This window comes from Mandrillus leucophaeus, unplaced genomic scaffold (assembly GCF_000951045.1).
Source record: "Mandrillus leucophaeus isolate KB7577 unplaced genomic scaffold, Mleu.le_1.0 Scaffold1091, whole genome shotgun sequence".
Lineage (NCBI taxonomy): Eukaryota > Metazoa > Chordata > Mammalia > Primates > Cercopithecidae > Mandrillus > Mandrillus leucophaeus.
Genome location: NW_012099110.1, coordinates 306967 through 329313, shown reverse-complemented (window position 1 = coordinate 329313; position 22347 = coordinate 306967). Strand labels below are relative to the sequence as shown.

The following is a 22347-nucleotide window of genomic DNA, read 5'->3' as shown; positions in this document are numbered from 1 at the left end:
GAGCTGATACCCAAAACTACTTATTGTCCTGTGATTATGTGAATGTACCCCCTCCTAATCCCACCTACTGGCCAGCTTCCATTAGTTTTAGTGTATTCAGAATGAAAGATGCCCTATGGGTAAGATAGCATTGTCACTGTATCCCCACCACTGTGTGAGAAAGAGTCAAAAAGAAGAGAAAACACACACACACACACACACAAGGAATTAAGCATAAAGAGGGAAGAAATCTTAACCGAAGAAATATCTTCTTTATCTATGTCCATTTCCTCCAAAAAGGAAAAATGGCAGTGTCAGTTGTACATTACATATATCTCTCTTTCTTTTTAGTGTTTAATCTTAGCACCTGCACAGCAGAGATCTTTACAATTCATTGCATATGCTTTCTCCCTTCTCCCCCCTCAATACAGCACCTGAGGCCTAAGAAGCAACTCCCTCAATGCTCCACAAAGGGCTGAGACCCTTCTTCATGACAGAGTATAGAAATAACAAACATGCCCAACGGTTTTATACAGTTGCTAGAACGTTTTCATTTCCAACAAATGAAGATTTTCCTCCTTTTCTTTGAATATTAATTACATTTTACAAATTTTTGTGGGTTTTTTTGTTTTGTTTTGCTTCATTTGTTCTGTTGTGTGTGCACAACAACAGGGAAAGTCGATGGCAAGGAGTCCCGGGTTAGCAGAGTTTGGCTGTCATCTGGTCCGACTGTTTGAGGATCTCCGTGTTGTACAGGTCCAAGGCGTGGTTCACCCTGATGATCTCGCTGTTGGTCAGTTTCAGGCGGTGTTTCAGCATACAGGAGAACAAGTCCAGCTGGGGTTTCCCCGGGGCCACAGGAGGGGCCAGGCGATTAATTCGGTCCCGAATATCCAACAAGAGGAGCATCACCGACGAAGAGGAATAGAACTGGCCGCCCTGTGTGTAGGACTGGTTGACCTGCTGCACCGCGCTGCGCAGGAGGTCAGCGTTGAACCTCAGGCTATACCCGAACACCTGCACATCCGAGATCTTGATGTAGAACTGCCTCTTGGAGGGATCGGACAGGTCCACGGGGCCCTGGCCGGTCTCATTTCGCAGTAGGGTAGGTAGCCGAGTCCGACTACGTAGGTAGATGTGGACCGTCTCGAAAAATGTTTTCCACCTATTGCCCAGCAAAAGAGTCCAGTTGTAGCACTGGCTGTTTTGGAGACGGATCTTCTCCCAGCGTGGGTAGCCAAATTCCCCGAAGGGCATGTTCCAGCCCTCCGAATGGCTCCCGCTAAAAGGGTTGACATAGACAAAGAACATGGGGTCCAGGCTGCTGTTGCGCATCTGGCAGATGCGCATGGACATGCCGATCACCATGTGGATGAAGTCCATGCGGTTCTTGTTGCTCTTGAGAGTGAGGGACATGCGCTTGCGCCACCGAGGGTCAAAGAAGGTGTCGAGGCGGATCTCGTTGCTGATGAAGGTGGTGTGGACGTAGAGGCGTGAGTCCATCTTCTGCAGCAGGTACTTCAGCTCCAGGTCCTGGAAGTCCAGGTCGGTCTCAAAGCTGATGAACTGCTCGCTCCGCTCCGAGTCCACGTTCTGTGGTTCACAGCGGCCTCGGTACAGCTTGTAGCCCTTGTTGCAGGAGCCGCAGAGGGAGATGTTGGCCAGGCTGCACATGGCGCAGCTGTTGTTCCCGCCTATCACGCAGGGGATGGGGCGCTGGCACAGCGTAGTGCTGCCGTGGCACACGCAGCTCCGCTGGCTCTCCAGGAAGGTTCCCCAAAACCCATTCTCGTTACAGTAGAGGAGCGACTGGACCCTTGCAAGCCACTGCTGAATTGTCCTGGGAGATAGAGGAAAAATGGAGAAGGTTAACCACCATGAGTGGGTTTGTGAGTTACAGTTATCCAACTCATAATGCGAACTGGAGCTGCCCAGAGGATGAAAGGATTGGACGGAGCAGCGACAATAGTAAGGGCATCCAATATAAACTTAAGAACTACATTGTGGCTCCTGGTAAGGCCACAAACCAGCTGCATGACCTGGTACTTTACCTTCCTAATGTTCGATGTCCTCATCTGCAAAGTGAACAGGGTGGAGTAAATGTTCTTTGGGGTCCTTCCAGCTCTGTGATTCCATTATACACTAGTCCCAAAGAAGTGTGATTCAGGAAACGAAAGTGTCTAGACTCAAATACCCCTTCTGGATGACAACATATTGTAAACAATCAGCAATGAAAAAGACCTTAGGGATTATTTTGTTTAACTTAAACCACATGTTTCAACCCCCATTACAGATTCATCCCATGAGGGTGTATAACATCTAACAACTTCAACAAAAACAAATTATATTTTATCATACTCTAGAAATCATGTAGTGCTTCCCTACTGATGGTCTTACATGATTCTCATGGTGGTTTTTCAGAACACATTGGAAAGGGGTTATTTCCAACAGATGCTGGAGAGGGTGTGGAGAAACCGGAACACTTTTACACTGTTGGTGGGAGTATAAGTTAGTTCAACCATTGTGGAAAACAGTGTGACAATTCCTCAAGGATCTAGAACCAGAAATACCATTTGACTCAGCAATCCCATTACTGGGTATATACCCAAAGGATTATAAATCATTCTACTATAAAGACACATGTACACGTATGTTTATTGCAGCACTGTTCACAATAGCAAAGACTTGGAACCAACCCAAATGCCCATCAATGATAGACTGGATAAAGAAAATGTGGCACATATACACCATGGAATACTATGCACCCATAAAAATGGATGAGTTCATGTCCTTTGCATGGACATCGATGAAGCTGGAAACCATCATACTCAGCAAACTAATGTAAGAACAGAAAACGAAACACCACATGTTCTCACTAATAAGTGGGAGTTGAACAATGAGAACACATGGACACGGGGAGGGGAACATCACACACTGGGGCCTGTTGGGGGTTGGGGAGATAGGGGAGGGGTAGCATTAGGAGAAATACCTAATGTAGATGACGGGCTGATGGGTGCAGTAAACCACCATGGCACAGGTATACCTATGTAACAAACCTGCATGTTCTGCTCATGTATCTCAGAACTTAAAGTATAATAAATTAAAAAAAAAAAGAAAAGAAAGAAAGAAAAGAAAAGAAAGGGGTTATTTCCCCGCATTTTTCCAGAGCTCCAAACTCTCCATTCAGTTGCATTTCTATTGCAGCCTCTGGGCCCCTCCCCACAGGCCCTCGACACTATAAATGACACCAAAGTCTATAACCTGATTTCAGCCACTGAAACGTTCTAATGAAGACAGATATTCCATCAGATAAGAAGCAGCATCAGAGGAGGAACAAATATGCAAGGCAGTCAGCTTAAAGGCCTCTCATCTTTCCTTTTTTCTGTGCAAGTCACCCTTTGGCTGTCTTCCATGCTACCAATAATCCCTTGTGTGTCTAGCAGTTTTTACCCTGCACAGGGTATATTCACTCCCATTTTCTCACTTGAGCCTCACAGCAACACCCTAAAAATACCTTGGGACTTGAGGTCAGTCAGACACAGCTCAAAATCCTGACTTCTCCACCTGCAAGCTGAGGTAATGCTGGGCAGTTTTCTTCCCCTTCCTAATCATTCCTACCACATAGAGCTATGTGAGGATTATATGAATTTTTATGTGAAGGCTTAGCCCTAAACTTGGTATTTATTAAGAGCTCAATAAAAGTTAGCAGTTGTTATTCCTGCAAAGGGACTGTCAGCAATATTTTATAGACATGGCAATGGAAGCTCAGAGGTGAAAGGATGGACTCAGAGTCAACCAATCAGAGAGTAGTCTCCTGGCTCACAACTGTGGCTGTTTGCATTGTCGGTCAAGTGAGAGTCAAGAGCACTCTTCTTAAGGCTGTCGTGTGCTGTGGAGATGGTGATGGTGATGATGATGATGATGATGATGATAATGATGCTCTCAGTGATTCCTGATCTCCATTTTATAAAAGCAGAAACAGAAGCTAATTTGCATTGTACTCTCTGTGGTAGGAAGTGTTAACAATCCATCTATTCTATCACTTCCACTGATGAGCCACAATCCCCAAACCACAAACACCAAGAGCCTAATTAGGCAGTAGAGTCTAATGTTGAAAAGTATGGTTGTTGGCCCAAGCAGAGCTGAGTTCAAAGCTGCATTCTATAACCAGGATCGAGTCACTTCATCTCTTTAAGCTTCAGTATCAATATCTAAAATGAGGATAATAAAGCCCATCTTAGTCAGCTGGTGAGAGGATTCAGTGAGATAATATATTTAAAGTGCTTAAAAGAGCCTGGCACAGAGCAATTATGGAAAAGGTAATAATAAAAAGTACTCTTATCCCAGAGAATAAGCTCTTCCTTTGAAGGTATTGAGACACTCTCAGGGATTTCACTATCGCTCTGGAGTTTGAGGAAAACCATTTTGTTATATCCATTTGAAAATGGATACTGTTGAAATGGCTTCCCAGCATGCTTTGCTTTCAATGAGTTGCTTATCGGTTGGGAGAAAATGGCGGAATAATTAGTGGGCTCCTTGAAATCCTCTCCTTTTCAAATCCACAGAACCACCCGGTCCTGGCGATAAAACCTCCCTGACAGTATCCAAAACACTGTATTGAAACCCCTCGTTTCTTTGTCAGTTTCCCCTCCAGGCTCTTAGGCTGGAGAGGAGAGGTCCCTCCTTCTCCGAGCACCTAGCCCAGAGCCTTGCTCTACAAATACTTGCTGAGTGAATCAATGTTTGATGAATGAATGCATAAAGAATATTCATATTTTTCTTGTTAGTTTTCATTTATAAAAGGAAAAACAAACTTCTCCGTCTCCCCTCAGGACTGCAGTATTCGTTTTCCGTACCATCCACCCACACAGCTCCAGGCCTCCCCAGTTTCTGCTTCGTGAGACCAATCCTATTACAGCCTGGAGAACAGCAGCAGGCCCAGCCTTCAGGAAACGGAGCTGGAATAATAATGAGCTCTGTGGCTCCCACCTCCCAAACCAGAACATTGACTGAATATTGGGTATGAGTCATCTGATATTTTTGTGAGCTGCAGGGGCCCTCTACACGGCCCTGATTGCGTGGTTCCATCTGACGAGAGTGTCATTTCAAAATGCCTCTTTCACATGGCCCACACTTGCCCCTGTCACTCCCTCTCCAAGTGACAGGACAGTACCCCATTTAGAGTTCCTCTGTTCCCATCTGCAAGGCATTCTATAACCCCGTAGAGCGCCCCCTTTCTCGTGTCTCATCATTGGGACCCTTTGTAAGGACCGCAGCCCCCACTCCTTGAATCAATGCTTCATTGTGGCTGAACTCTCAGAATCCTCGGTGAGGGAAATAAAAAGATGAAAGTTCCTGGTGATGCTGCAATAAGCAACGGGGCTAATGGCAAATTAGGATTCCAGCCCTGTCAGGCAGGAGGAATTGGGGACAGAGGGCCTCTGAGATACATTTGCGAGCTGCGTGGCACCTGCATCTCCTGACCTCAGAATAATCATGAAGTTGTGGACTGTATCAAAGAAGGCATTAATGATACAGCAAGAGGACTTAGAAAGCAGGTGGTGTTCACGGGGAGCAGGGAGCACGAGGCTGAGGGAAAGAGGAAAGAAAACAGAGGGGAAAGGTGGAGAGTGGGGAAGGGTGATAAGTGGAGAAAAGGACTTGGTGTTGGAGATGGTGGGGAAATGTGGAGCAAATGAGCAGACAGAGGCTATGGAGGAGACACCGGACAGGGAGGATGAGATGGAATGAAATTAGAGTGGGTCGGATAGAAACAAAGAGATGCAGCCAAGGCATCATCTGTGTTAACTCACAGATTTGGGGAAGAGCCCAGGCTGGGGGTCTCAATTCAACTATTGTATGGGCCACTTGAGGGTGGGTTAGTTGTCCATTCTCTTCCTTTTCTAGAGAGGCCAATTGCAGAGACAGTGGGGACAGAGAGGTAAAGCAATGTTACCAGTGAGTCCTGATCCCCAAGGTCAACAAACTTTCTTTTGCTTTTCAATATTTCATTTTGAGATTAGAACCAAAAAAAGCTCATTTCATTGTGTGTGTGTGTGTCTGTATGTGTGTATGTTTCTTTTGAATACAAGCAAATTGCAATAATGAGGAAAAAGCCTCAATCAAATCAATCCCCTATACCTTCTCCATCTCCAGCCAGTTCTCTGCGTAGTTATCATGGATAGTCATAAACTCTGCAAGGTTCAATTGCAGGCAGTGCCCTAAACCAGCTGAGAGCATCTGTGACTTACAACTATTGAGTTCTCACTGTATACCAGGCATAGTGCTGGAGGCTCTTCATACTGTCTCCCTGAATAGCACACGAAACCACCTCCATATTACAGACAAAGAAAAATGAGTCCTTGAGAAGTGAGATAACTTGTCTGAGATCACAAAGGTATTCCCCACATTCAAATACCAAACTCTCTACCTCCGGCATCAGTGCACTTTCTTCTAGGTATCATAATGTAAAATTATAATGATAAGGTGAGCAATAAGAAAAAAGCAAGACACAAAAAGAGAAATATATTGAAATAATGGAAAAATACTGAAAGTTTGCGCCTGTGAAGGGCCTATTATCACATTTCTTGCTTCCTCTGGATCTGCCAGGGTCCCTCTCCTCCACTCACAGATAATTGGGGCTCCCGACAAATGCATAGGGAGATGCTGGGGATCAGGGATAGGAGGGACTGAGATCTACAAATAACATTTCCCAGGCTAGTTGACGACAGCCTGCCTCAACCCTGGCAACAGAGAAGCAGTTTAATAGGCTGCTCCAGAGGGGAGGGTCTCACAAAGGCTGACACAGCCCCACTGAAAGCCAGTCAGTGTGAAGCAGGGAGAAGCGGGTTTTAAAGTGCTTTTCTCTGTCCCTAAGGATCCAAAGCATCTTCCATCTGCAGCCAAAGCTGAGATGCAATACATCCAAATCAGCATCTTTCTGTTGGATGGGATTTCAATTCATTCTGATAGGGGACTGAAGGAAGGAGGAAGTAGGAAGGAGAGGAGAGAAGGAAGGAGGAGAGGAGAGAAGGAAGGAGGAAGTGGGAGAAAGAAGGAAGCTGAATTTTCATTTCTAAACAAGAAAACCTTGGAGCCTGATTGATAAGTACCCACACTGGCTCTGAATAAAGCAGTTTTGACCATTAGAAGCAGGGCCTTCAAGAAGAAACCTTGGAAATGTTCGCCTTTCTCATGTTCAGGCCTGAACTCAGAGACTTGGTTGCTGAGGTCGAAAAAAATCAGTGTTTCTTAAGTGTTTTCTACATTGTGGCAGTTACCCCTTTATTCTCACATCAGCCCCATGAGATAGGATTCCCTTGTGATTTTTATCCCACTAATCAGGGCATTGAAGGCCACAGAGAGACTGTGACTCACCTTGGTCACACAGCATGGGAGTAGCAGAGCAAAGTTCAGGATTCCTGGATCCAAACCCAATACTTCCTCAATGCCCATGCTCTCTATTCCCTGCCCTCTAAACCCCCGACTGGAGGAGAAAGAGGCTCTGGACCATGGAAACACCTCAGCTGCCCCCCTGCAGGCTCTGTCTTTGCCTCAGCCAGGAATTTCTGGCAACCTGACAGGTCTCCTGGTGACACAGCATGGAGTCGCTCGTCATTTCGAGGACAGCCTCCACCACCCAGGGCTTCCCATCAGTGCTTTCAAAGGTACACATCTCCCTTTCAGAACCCCCTGGCTGGGGAGCCCAGGCTGGGGTTCCTAATTCAAGCAAACTCCCTGCTGATTTTAATTGGAGGTTTTGCCTAAGATGGGAATACAGTGTGGGGCCAGTGGCATTTTAGGGGAGATCATACAAATTGAGTGCCAAGGAGAGAGGAAGAAAAACAGATCTAGGTTAAAATAGAAAGCTATAATCCATAACTCCCATTTGCCTACCAGGAGCGTGTATTTAAAAGTACAGAGGAAATGAAAAAAATGAAATTGGAGTTCTGCATTATTCTTTTATTTATGCCTTTTGCTTTCTCCTTGGCATTTCTTTGACATTGTAATGGGTGTCTGAGTAATTCTGTGACTCTACAAAACATATCTTCCACAGACCACAGACTAAAGTGAGAAGACAAACAGCTTTTTTTTTTTACGTTTCTGATGATGCACTGTTCTTTAGTTGTGCTGTGTGTGACTGTGTGTGTGTGTGTGTGTGTGTTAAAGAAATGGTATTTATAAGAGATGAATACATCAAGTCAATGGTGTCAGAATGCTTGAGATTCCACTGAAAGGAGTCTCAGAAATGCTATGGATGTGCTAGTATGAATTATAACTGGCCATCAGACTCACTCTGTTCACTATTTTTCCCTGATAAATATTTAGCTTTTAATCATTACCCTCTTTGAGTTTCTAACATTGCTTTAATAACGTGTTTTTCCTTCTCTCAGTTCTTCACATGGTGTCACAGCCTCCTTGAGTAGCTCATAATAATAAGGAAGAAATACCAAAAGAAAATGTTATGTTCCCTTGTCATGCTGAAGCTATTTTCTAATTTTCAATTGTGGAGTGAAGGTAATATAGGTCTTACTAGAGAGGGCAGAGGAAGAGGGAAGAAGGAAGAAGGGGAAGAGCATCAATGTAAAAAATCCAATAGGGTCTTTAAAATTAGGTTGTCAGGAGTTTAATTGAGGAGGATTATGAAACAATTTTTGCAATTACACAGTTCTGTGTCTGGGAAGGAGGTGACAGGCAACATTAGCTGCATATTCAAATTCAGCATTTTGCTTTGGGGCATGAATGTGTGGAAGACAAGTGAAGGAAGGCGCCCGGAGCCTCTCACTGGTGACAGAAAGGCTAAAAACATCAGGAGACTCCCTGGTGGAGGGCTACAAGAGTGGTTTATTCTTCTTGAGCAGTAGTTAGACTGGATAATAACAGACTCCAACCAAAAAGCTATGAAATAAGAGGGGGCTACCCAGGGTCTAATGGGCCTTAACCCTGAAGTACAATAATGGTCATCTAGATCTATGATCTTGGCAGTGGGAAGGGGTGATCATAGGTGAGGAAGTAATTAAAGAAGTGCTGGGCCCTTCTCTACCCCTATTTGACCTTGCTATTTGTATATTTGGATATTTGGCCTTGCTTATTAAATAAGTCACCTGGCCTCTTTGACTTTCAGTATTCTTATCTGTCGAATGGAGAAGGTAATATCTACTTTTCACTTTGTCTTAAGAGCTAGGATGGAATATGCAAAGATCTAGAGAGACTTCCAGTGAAAAGAAGTAATGACTGACCATTACTAACCATGATTGTTACTGAGGGCAAGGAATAACTATGCTTTATAAATGCCTTCAGTAAAATTATTCCTCTTGGTTACTAAAACAGCTGAGTTGATTATAGCCTAATATCTTCAACTCATTGGTTATTCAGTCTCCACAGTTCTAATGAATGCTGTCACCAAGATACTTGAAGAAGAAAGAGCTAACATGAGCTTTGGAATCCAAAAATAATAATAAAAAAAAGAATATTGAGTCATAGCTCTGCTACTCATTATTTAACCTTGAGTTAATTGCTTGTCCTTTCTAAGCTTCAGTTTTCTCAACTACAGAATGGAATAATAATACAATGCTTGCAAGGTTGTTCCGAGGCTCAGATAAGATGATGTGCATTAAGTTTCTAACATATAGTAGGTACACACTGTCTCTCATGCAAACAAACTATGTTTCTCTTGAGCTCACATAGTAAATGATCCCTTTGAAATCAATAATTATAGATTTAAAAACTCAGAGTGGGAAAGAATTCAACAAATGCTGCTGGATCCGTTGAATATCCATATTAAACAACATAAATCTTGACACTTAACTTCCTCTGTACTCCTAAATCAAAACAGATGGTTTGCAGATCTAAATGAAAAAAGAAAAACAACAACAGCAACAAAACAACTTTTAGGAGAAAATATAGGGAAGCATCTTTATGACAGTAGGCAAAGATTTCTTAAAAGTGCTCACCACAAAAGAAGATAATTGAGTAACAGGACCATACAAAAATTAAAACAGATTCATCAAAAGATACCATAGAATGAAAAGACAATTTTCAATGACAGAATATATTTGCAATACCTCTAGCCAACAAGAGATTGTATGTATAAGACATGCTAAGGTTTGAAAGTTTGCGTACCCCCTCCCCCAAATTTGTATGTTGAAATTTCAATTTCCAAGGTAATGATACCAGAAGGTGGTGCCTTTGGGAGCTAATTAGGTCATGAAAGTGGAGCTCTGATGAGTGGAATTAGTGTTCTCATAAATGAGACACAAGAGAGACTCCTTGTCTCTTCCAACAAGTGAAGACAAAGGTAGAAGGTGAACCCAAAAGCCCTTACCAGACAGCAAATCTACCAGTGCCTTGATCTCGGACTTCCCAACCTTCAGAGCTGTGAGAAATAAATTTATGCCACTTATATGCTACCCAGTCTTTGGTATTTCATTATAGCAGCCTGAACAGACTAAGATAATACATAAACAACTACAAATCAGTGAGGAAAATTCAGATAACCAAAAGGGAAAATAGGCAAATGATATGGACAGGCACTTCATCAAAAAGAATATTCAAAAGGTCAATATGCAATGAATCTCCACTTCATTCACTATCAGAAAAATGCAAATTAAACTAGCAATGATATATTACTCAGCAGGATGGCAAAATAAAATTAGAATATAAAATTAAAAAGAAGGTAAGCACTAAGTCATCAAGGTTGTGGAACAATTGAAACTCTCCTAGGCTACTGCTAGGAACAAAACTCGCTTCAACAAATGCAGAAAACTGGAAGTATGCATTAAAGTATCCACTAAGTTGAACATAGGAATACAGTACATCCCAGCAATTCCATGCCTAATATGCGCTCAACCAAAAAGCATATATAAAGACATGTGTAAGATTACAGTACTATTTGGAATAATGCCAAACTAGTCAAATGACCCTGAGCAGTAGAAAAGAATTCTACACACACAATAACATATTTTTGAGAATGAATGAGCCACAACTACATAAAACAAAATGGAGGAATATCTCATAGAAAGAGGAAAAGGTGAAAGAAACCAGACACAAAGAGTTCATTTCATATATAAAGCAAAACTGACCTACACTGGATGAAGCAGTGGAAAAAATAATTCCCTTGGGGAGAAGGTTGATAAGGCTTAGAAGAAGACACAGGGGGGCTGTACAGTGCAGAGAATGCCTTAGTTTTTGATCTGGTGCTGGTCATATGTGTGAATTCACTTTGTAAAGATTCATCTTCCTGTACATTTATGTTGTTTCCACTTTCTGTATGTACGTAATACTTTAGTAAAACATTTACTGAAAAGACTGTCCTTTAAAACAATCAGAATGATATTAATAAGGCAGAAAAACATGACATTTTCATATCACTTTCAAACTTTCTAAAGCTCTTCTGTTTGTTCTCTAATTTTGATCCTCACAATTTATCTGTGTCCCAGGCTGGCTTGAGAGAGTATCATTTCATTCATAACATTAAAATTTCATTTTAAAGATACAAAAAAACTGAGGCTCAGAGAAGAGAAGTAACTTCCTGATGGTCACTAGTGACTTGTCACATCACTGGGACTAAAACTCACCCATGCGTGAGTTTGTTGGCAGGACGTGGAGGGTGGAGGTAGGCAGGAGAATTGGGTGATGGCTCTGACAGAGGATTAAAAAGAGCTATCCATAGAAATTATAAGACTTATGTCTATTTTTGACTAAATCCCCTGAGCTTACAGATTCTATTCCAAACAGGAAGCTACTTCTGAGCCACAGGGGGAAAAAAAGAAAAAGAAAAAACCAAAAACAACAGAAAGGAACTGGAGATGCTTATTTTCTTGCCTTGCGTCAGCCAAGTGAGTCAATTGCCCTACTTGCTACAAATGCAGAATGACAAGCATGGATGAAAATGGAGAGATTCCTACTAGTGTTGTCTTAAATAAACCCAGGACAGCGCTCGCAGCGAAGCTCAGCCACTGCCACACATCTCCCTGCTCCTCACCTAGACTGTACACCCTCGGTTGCCATCATTTTGGACCTCACTACCTTTTTTTTTTCTGCCCATAAATAGAAAAAATGTTCCAAAGATACTCTCAGCTAAAAGCTTCATTGCTACATAGTTAGAAGGACACTTTTAAGCACTTGTGATTGACAGCCAGATGCCCTGAGCTAGCCTGACTTCACATGTGGGCTTGTGCCTCTTATTTATAGGACAATTTAATATACACTCAGATTAAGTCTTGGTTGCTCAAATTGTACCCCCTGCCCTCCACTCCACATAGGCATGCACACCAAAATCAGTAGTCAGGGGCTATCAAAGTAGCAACCTCTCCTGGGGGGAGCTGCCTGTGAGTTTACAGTGACAATTCCAGAACCTTAAAGCTAAATAACACTTAGGCAAGGCCTGGTCCCTGTGGCAAATGAGAAATAGAGTCCAGGGACATTAAGTAACCTGCTTGAGGTCACACAAGTAGTACCTGGAAGCCCAGAACCAGAATCTTCCCCTTGAGGAAGGAGCTGCACACTTCCCAAAATTTATACCGTTTATCTTCCTCCCAGCCCTCTCCAAAGAGGCCTATAACATCTTACCTGGGTGACTGCACTGAGTGAGAAAAGGAAATAATAATGCTTTCCAAAGACTTTTGCACACTGGCTCTAAACTGACATTAATTCCAGGAGATGCAAAATATCACTGTGGTCTATCAGTCAGAATAAGAGTTTACAGAAGTCAGGTGATGAATGCAGTTTTAGCTGAGGTCCATCTCACAGTGGGTCCAGTGGATACTTCCTGTGGTACTTCCCCAGTCCTAGAATGCACATTGGGGATTATATCATAACTGGAATACCCGCCAACTGGTAGGATCCCTTCCCTTCCCTTGTTCAGTACCCACACTATCTATATACTTCTCCAAATAATAGAATAATAGTATTTTATGGGACATTTGCCCCCACTTAAACCAGCTTTCAAGAAGATCAAAAAAACAATCACAAGAACAATGACAACACACAATAACAAAATATGCACCTAGACAGGGGCTGAAACCTTAAGATAAATCCACTAAACAACAATCTTGATTGACTAGATTTTAAAGGACAATCTTGCATTACAAAATATTTCCTCACAACATCTCTGAAGAGTACATTCCCCTTTGCAATAAAATGTATCACAGGCTTGTGGTCAGCAAGATGACTGACTAGAGGTGGCTAACACTTGTTCCCCAACACATAAAAGGACCAAAACAATGAGCAAACAACTAAATTTTGACCATAGTGACTAATGGACAGCACTGAAGTACAGTAAGGGGGTGGTGAAAACCCTGTGAGGCACAGAAAAGCAGGATGACTCTATAGAGAAGGAAACAAAACATCTTGTCTCTGCTACCTCCTCTCCCCAGTCTGGATTAGCTCAGAACCAGGTGAGCCCTCTCCCTGCAGGGAAAAGTTTTCATGGGCCCTGAGCCCAGTTTAGGGAACTGCCTGGAGTTTGCACAGCTGTACTACTCCAGAAAATAAGCCTATGTTGTATCCCACCCCCAACCCTTTTATTCGACATGCTACTGCACTGTGACATTTTGAAACCAGAGCCCCTGCTAGAGTGTGTTTTTCTCTAGTGGCCAGTAGCCACTGCACTTCTCCATCCCTGAGGCACTGACATCATTGCACTATGATCATACACAGCAGTGCTCCATTCCCCAGCCAAGCTGCTGCAGTTCCTTACCCATGGGGAACAAGCGGCCTGGGAGGCACTCCATCTCCCCCATTTCATTTGTTGCTGTGCCCTGCTCCTGGCACCCGAGCCCAGGGCACTGCATGGGCTCAGATGCCAGGGTCACAGCCTAGGCTCAGTGGAGCAGCTGTGACCCTGGCACCCAAGCCCAGGCAGTGCCCTGCCCCATGAGGAATAGGCAGTATGCCCCAGTGGAGAAACTATGTCTGGGAAGGTAAGGCAGCTGTGTCCCCTCAGTGCCTAAACCAGTCTGTTGCCCCAACCCCAGGGAAATGAAGCTTTGGCCAGGGAACAGCTGCAGTTTGGCACCCTGCCCCTCCACGACCAGGTACTCTGGCCCAGGAGAGAAGCCACACCCAAGTCAGGAGAAAGGCCTCACTTTCTGGATGCCTGAATCAACCTGTACCTTGACCCCAGGAAACTGAAGCTTTGACACATGGAAGCAGCCATGACCCCAGTGTCTAAGCCCTGGTGGTGTTCTATCCCTTGGAGACCAGGTGCTCCAGCCCAGCAGAAAAGCCACGCCCAAGCTGGCAAAGCAGCCTTGCACACTTAGACCCTGAACCAACTAGTCTCAGGTAAATGGAGCTTTGGCCCAGGGAACAGCCACAACCCTGGTGCTTGAGTCCACATGGTACCTGACCCCCAGGGAAGCACAGCCATGGCTGATCTGTATCACCTTGTCCACTATGTCAAACTGCTGCAGCGCCCCACTTCTCTGGATCTGGACCAGCCCTCTGGAGTATGCACGACTGAGGGGCCCTACGTCCAATGCGTAGTAAAGCCAATATTGCACTGCTATTTGAACCCTAGAGCCCAAGCCATAGCCATGCCCTGCCATTCTTGGTTCTTGCTTTTACAGCACCCAGCCTCACTGATTTGGGTAGCTGCTATGTCCCATCATTCCAGGGTCCAGAGTCACCACTAAGCAGTACCCTCTCTCCCGATGCCCAAGTTGTCTTTGTGCCCTGTTGGCTCTCCAACCCAAATTGCAGTTGTATTCTGCTCCCCAGAGCCTGAGCCTCTGGAACACCCCTTCCGCTCTACAGCATACCAGTGCTGTGTCCCAATATGCAGGATCAGAGTCACTGTTACATCCCTGCCATCTGGGCCTGAGCTACTGAAGTGCCTTGGAATCGCAATCCTCTGCTTGGTGCGAAAGCTAAGAAAGTAAACCTGCACCCATGTCACGTGGGCCACAGTATTCAACAAGACACTTATCATAGGACCCCAGTTCCATTGCCACTCTAAGCACCTGTGTCCTTGAAAACAGCGCCACCGTGGCTGCCTGTTACCTATATTATACCCAAGTCCAAAAGGAATTCAATTCAGCTAAGTCTTCGCACTGTGGGAAAAAAAGAGAACAACAGAATCCCTGAAGCCCTTGTTGCCAATAACCTTAACAATTTACCTTATCACCACCACTGCCACAAAGTCTTGTAGATTAGGCTATTAAGGTATCCACAGAAATTTCTGACATTGATCACAACTGAAGAAGTTGCATGATGGCTACAACCAGTGCACCCACCCAGAACCAGAATTAATGCACCCTACCCAACTGACACTATAGGATTCACCTGCAGGGGAATGTCTTTTTCTATGAGAGCTACTCTATAAAATTATAAATGGTGATTGTCCACTAAATGCACAGATATAAACATGAGGACACAAGGAACATGAAAAAACAAGGAAGCATGACACAATCAAAAGAACAAAATAATTATCCAGTAACAAGTCCTCCAAAATGGAAATTGTGAATTGCCTAAAAAGGAATTCAAGACAACGATCTTTAAAAGCAAAACTCATTGAGATACAAGGGAATGTCAACAGATAATTCAATAAAATTAATAAAACTTCATGATCTGAGAGAAATTCAACAAAAAGATATCATTAAAAAGAACCAAAGAGAAATCTTAAAGCTGAATAATTCGATGAATGAATTAAAAAACACAATTAAGATATTCAATAGCTGACTACATCAAGTAAAAGAAAGAAATTCTGGACTTGAAGAGAAGTCTTTTAAAATAACCCAGTAAAGGGGGAATTTAAAAATTGAATAAATTAAAAAGAGTGAATAAAGTGTGTGGGACTATGGGACACCAGTAAGCAAGCACATACTTACATGATGAGAGTATAAGAGGAATAAGAGATGAAGAAAGGCATAGAGAGCTTATTTAACGATATAATTGTTAAACATTTCCCAAGTCTCGGAAGAGATATGAACATCCAGATTCATGAAGCTCACAGGTTCCCAAAAGGTTCAACCCAAAGAAGTCCTCCACAAGGCACATTATAATAAAAATATCAATGACATCATAGAAATGATTTTAAAAGGCCAGGAAATAATAGGATGATACAGTTCAAACACTGAAAGAAAAAAATAAAAATTTTTTCAATCAAGAATATTACACCTAGCAAAGTAATGAAAAGGAAATAAAGGATTTCCCAGACAAAGAAAAGCTGAGAAAATTCATCGCCACTAGATCAGCCTTAGAAAAAATGTTTAGAGCCAGGTATGGTGCCTCACATCTGTAATCTCAAAGACTGTGGAGGCTGAGAGGGGAGGATCACTTGAGACCAAGTTTAAGAGCAGCCTTGCCAACATAGTGAGACCCCATCTCTACAAAAGTTTTTAAAATAATCATAAAAAAATTACAATTAGCCAAGCATGGTGGTATGTGCCTGTCATCCTACCTACTTGGGAGGCTGAGGTAGGAGGATCACTGGAACCCAGGAGTTTGAGGCTACAGTGAGTTATGATCATGCCACTGCACTTCAGCCAGGGCAACAGAGTAACATTCCCATCTTTTAAAAAAAATGGGGAGTACTTCAACTAAAAGTAAAAGGATGATAATTACTACCAAGAAAATATATGAAAGCATAAAACACACTGGTAGAGGTAAATTCATAATTAAATTCAGACTATCCCATGACTGTAATAGTGATATATAAATCTATCAAATCTCTAGTATGAAAGTTAAAAGTTAAAATGACCAAAAATGACTGTAGCCACAGTAACTTCTTAAGGAATGCACAGTATAAAACATATAAATTGTGGCAACAAATAAATAAAATATAAATCAAGAAATAAATCAAATATAAATAATTGGGGGGAAGGTAAAGGTAAAAGGTATATGCCACCAAATTTAAGTTATCAGCTTAAAATGGTCTATTATAACTATAAAATATTTGATGTAAGCCTCATAGTAACTACAAAGAAAAAAGAAAATACTACAGAGATACATAAATGAGAAAGAGAAAGAAATCAAAGATTAGCACTACAGAAAATCACCACACCACAAAGGTAAACAAGGAAGAAAGGAAAAAAAAGGATCTATTAAACCACCAGGAAATAATGAACAAATATCAGGAGTAAATTCTTCCCTATCAATAATGACATGGACTGTAAATATCCAATCAAAAGACAGAGTGGCTGAATAGATTGACGAAAGAAAAGATTCAACTATGGGCTACCTATAAGAGACCCATTTTAGCTTAAAGGACACACAGCTGAAAGTGAAGGGATGTAAGAAGACATTTCTTGCAAAGAGTAGTCAAAAGATAACAGAGGTTGCTATGCTTACATTAGATAAAATAGACTTCAAGTAAAAAAGTATTTCAAGAAAAAAAGATGATCATTGTATAACAATAAAAGCATCAGTTCATCAAAAGGACATAGCAAATATAAATATATATATGGACCCAACATTGGAGCACTTAAATATATAAAGTAAATATTAATGAACCTGAAGGAATAAATAAATATCTATGTAATAATAGTAGAGGACATCAATACCCTGCTTTCAACAATGAACAGATCAAGTAGACAGAAAAATAACCAAAATATACTGAAAACAAACTGCACTTTAGACCAAATGGACCTAACAGACATATACAAAACATTTCATTCAACATCAGCAGACTATACATTCATTTCTAGAGCACATGGTATGTTCTCCAGGATAGATCATATGTTAGGCCTCAAAACAAGTTTTAGCAAATTCAATAATATTACAATTATATCTAGTAGTATTTCCAACCACAATGGTATGAAACTAGAATCAGTAACAAGAGAAATCTTGACATATTCCCTAGTATGTGGAAATAAAAGAACATGCTCCTCAACAATCAATGGGTCAATGAAGAAATCAAAAGGGAAACTGAAAAATATCTTGAGACAAATAACAGTAGAAACATGACATACGAAAACATATAGGATGCATCAAAAGAAGTTATCAGAGGGAAGTTTATAGCAATAAATAATAAACAAGAAGAAAGATCCCAAATAAAGTAAGGAGTTAGTAAAAGAAGAGGAAACTAAACTGTAATTTAGCAGAAGGAAGGAAATAATGACAATCAGAACAGAAATAAATCAAATAGAGAACACAAAAGTCATGGAAAAAAATCAATAAACCCAAGAGTTGGTTCATTGAAAAACTAAGCAAAATCAGCAAACCTCTAGCTAGACTAAAAAAAAAAGAGGAAACTCAAATAAATAAAATCAGAAATGAAAGTGGAGACACTACAACAGATGTCTCAGAAATAAAAAGGAACATAAGGGACTATTATGAACAATTATATGCCAACAAATTGGATAACCTGGAGGAAATGGATAAATTCCTGGAAAATGCAACCTATGAAGGTTGAATCAGGAAGAAAAAGAAAACCTGAACAGACCTTTAACAGAGAGATTGAAGTGAAGTAGCATTTAAAAACCTTCCACCAAGGAAAAGCCCAGAACCAGATGACTTCATGGCTCAATTCTACCAAATATTCAAAAAATATTTGTTACCAATACTTCTTAAACTCTTCCAAAAACTAGAGCTAGAATACTTCCAAACACATGTTATGAGGCCAGCATCACCTTGATACCTAAGTCAGACAAAGACACTGCAAAAAAAAAGAAAACTGCAGATCAATGTCTTTAATGAACATTGATGCAAAAATCCTCAATAAAATATTAGCAAGCTGAATGTAACAACACATCTAAACCAAGTGGAATTTATCCCAGGAGCGCAAGGCTGGTATAATATATACAAATCAATAAGTGTCATATATCACATTAACAGAATAAAAGTTTAAAATCATAAGATTAAAATCATAAGATTACCGCAATTGATGCAGAAAAAAGTATTTGACAAAGTTAAAAATCTTTTCTTATTAAAACTCATAAACTTAGCTATAGAGTAAAAGCTTCTCAATATAATAAAGGGCGTTTATGAAAAACCCACAACTAACATCCTAATCAACAGGAAACAGCTGAAAGCTTTTCCACTAACATTCGATTCAAGGCAAGAATGTCCACTCTTACCACTTCTAGTCAATACAGTACTGGAAGTACTAGCAAGAGCAACCAGACAAGAAAAAGAAATAAAAAAGCATCCAAATCAGAAAGGAAGAAGTAGAATAAACTCTATTTGCAAGTGTCATAATTCTATATGCAGAAAACCCCAAAGATTCCCCCACAAAAATCTATTAGAACTAATCAATCAATTAAGTAAAGTTGAATTACACAAAATCAACATACAAAAATGAGTAGCACTTCTACACACAAATAACTTAGTTGAAAAAGAAATGTAAAAAGTATCTCATTTACAAAAAAAAAAAAACTTAGGAATAAATTTGACCAAGGAAGTTAAAGATTTGTACACTGAAAACTGTAAAACATTAAAGAAATTAAAGAAGATGCAAATAAATGAAAAGATACTGTGTTCATGGATGGGGAGCATTAATATTATCAACATATTCACACTATTCAAAGCAATATAATGATTTAACATAATCCCTATAAAAATGTCGACGTCAATCTTCACAGAAATAGAAAAAGCAATCCCAAAAAAATCAAAACTCACATAGCCAAAGCAATACTGAGAAAGAAGAACAAAGTAGGAGGCATCATGCTTCCTGATTTAAAATTATACTACAAAATTATAGTAATCAAAACAATATAGAACTGGCATAAAAAATAGAAGCATAGACCAATGGAACAGAATAGAGAGCCCAGAAATAAATCCAATCATAACTGGTGAACTAATTTTCAACAAGGGCACCAAGAGGATACTATGGGAAAAGGATAGTCTCTTCAATAAATGGTGCTGGGAAAACCAGATTTCCACATGCAGAATAATGAAATTGAACCCTTATCTTACACCATACACAAAAATCAATTCAGAATGGATAAAAGGTCTCATTGGAAGACCTGAAACCCAAAAAACTAGAAGAGAACATAGGTAGAAAGTTCCTCTTTTGATATCATACCAAAAGCTCAGGCTACAAAAACAAATATAAATGAGTCTATAGTAAACTAAAAAGCTTCTTCACAGCAAAGGAAATATTTAACAATCTGAAAAAGCAATCTACAGACTGGGAAAATGTATTTGCAAACCACATACTTGATAAGAGATTAATAATCAAAATTTATAAAGAACTCTTACAACTCAATAGCAGAAAAACAAATAACCCAATTTAAAAAATGAAGAAAGGACCTGAACAGACATTTCTCCAATGAAGACATAAAAATGGCTAACAGGAATATGAAAAGGTACTCAACAGCACTAATAATCAGAGAAGTGTAAATTAAAACCACTATATGATATCGCCTTGCTCCCATAAGGATGGCTATTATAAAAAAGACAAGAGATAGCAAATGTTGGTGAGGGTGTGAAGAAAAGGAAACCTTTGTATACTGTTGGTGGGAATGTAGATTGGTACAGCCATTATGAAAATAATATAGAGGTTCCTAAAGAAATTAAAAATAGAACTACCATACAACACAGAAATCCCTCTTCTGGGTATATTCCCAAAGGAGATGAAATCAGCACAGATAAAGATATCTGCACTCCCATATTAACTGCAATATTATTCACAATAGCCAAGATAAGGGAAGAACCTAAATAACTATCAACAAATAAATGTATAAAGAAAATGTGATATGCAGTTGTTTCTCCGTATCTACTGGGAACTGGCTCCTCAACTCCCCCAAAATACCAAAATCCGATGATGTCCAAGACTCTTTTATGGGATAGTATCTGCATAACCTAAACACATAACCTACCCATGTCTTCCTGTATACTTTAAAACATTTATAGATTACCTATATTACCTAATGCAATGTAAATACCATGACATGGTTATAATGCTATATTTTTAAAATTTGTATTGTTTTTATTATTGCATTGTTATTTTATCAAAAATTTTTTATCCATAGTTGGTTGCGTTCATGGATGTGGAATCCATAGGTATGGAAGGCTGACTATATGTATATGATATAATATTATTCAGCTTCAAAAGAATAATATCCTACTGTTTGTTACAACATAGATAGATCTACACAACGTTATTCTAAGTGAAATAATCCAGACACAGAAATAAAAATATTGCATGATTTCACTTAAATGCACAAGGAAAAGAAAAAAAGAGCTCAAATACACAAAGGTAGAGAAATAGATAATGGAAATAGTGGTTACTGTGATTGTAGGGGGAGAGGAAATGGAGAAATATAGGTCAAAGGATACAAAATAGCAAATAAGTAGGATGAACACATTTACAGAATTAATACAGCATTGGGGATTGTTGTTAAATAGATTTTAGCTGCTCTTCTAACAAAAACTAGGTGAGATGATAGCTATGCTATCCTGCTTCACTATAGTAACGATTTTGCTGTCCATATGTATCTCATAACAGCATATTGTAAACCTCAAATAAACACAATAAAATTTGTTTTCAAAAAATAAAGTGCTTGCAAAAAAATTAATGTTTTACACTGGAAAAAATGAACAAATGAAAAACCTACTCTATGTATCAGGTAGCCACAAATCCTTTGCTATTCCTCCCATAAAGACAGCAGGTTTATGTACTCTCCCCTTGAATCTGGGAAGATCCTACCATGGCTTTGACCAATGTAATAAGTGATTCACACAGTTTATAGGTATAGGCCTGAAGAGACTGGCAGCTTTCACCTCCTATCTCTTGGAAAACTCCCTTTTGTACCTCTGAGATCCATTTTAAGCAATCTGGCCACTCTGCTGTAGGACTACACAGAGAGATCTTGGAAAGGAAGAACTGCCCAGCTGAGGCCGGCCTTCTGGCCGTCTCTGCTTCAGACATGTGAGGGAAGCCCTCTGGGGACTTCCAGGCCAGCTTCACTGCCAGCTAAACACCAACAAGTGATTGCAATCAACTCCACATAGAACATAATTGCCCAGCAACTTCCAGCATGAATTCCTGACCCACAGATCGGGAGCATAATATAATAATTGGTATTTTAAGCCCCTAAATTTGGGTCAATTTGTTATACAGAAATATATATTCATAACACTGTATTTTATGAGCTCCAAAGAGAACTCAGGTTATCTCTTTTTCATTCTATTATTCCCAAACTATGCTACTGTACTAGGGAATGTTCTAAAAATGCCTTCCTCCTCCCCAAGGTTCCAGGCTCTAGTCCCCAGGACCTGTGACTGTGATAAGATAGCACTCTGGTGACTGTGTTCTTTTACATAACAGAGTTGACCTACAGAGGAAGATTATCTTAGTGGACCTAATCCAATCAGATGTGTCCCTTTAGAAGCAGAGAGTTCTCTCTCGCTTTGGCAGAACTCAGAAAAGTCTGAAGTGTGAGAAGGACTCCATGCACCTTTATTCTTTTGAAGATGAAGAGG

At 40.6% G+C, this 22347-nt stretch overlaps 1 protein-coding gene across 1 annotated transcript in view; it reads right to left on the bottom strand.

Moving 5' to 3' along the window:
* Positions 1-226: 226 nt before the first annotated feature.
* The window catches only part of BRINP1 (bone morphogenetic protein/retinoic acid inducible neural-specific 1), a 209218-nt gene continuing 187097 nt past the window's right edge, over positions 227-22347 (bottom strand). Inside the window, exon 8 of the mRNA XM_011988832.1 lies at positions 227-1819. Within this exon, the coding sequence (XP_011844222.1) occupies positions 679-1819 (1141 nt within the window). The 3' untranslated portion in view covers positions 227-678. The remainder of the gene's footprint in view (positions 1820-22347) is intronic.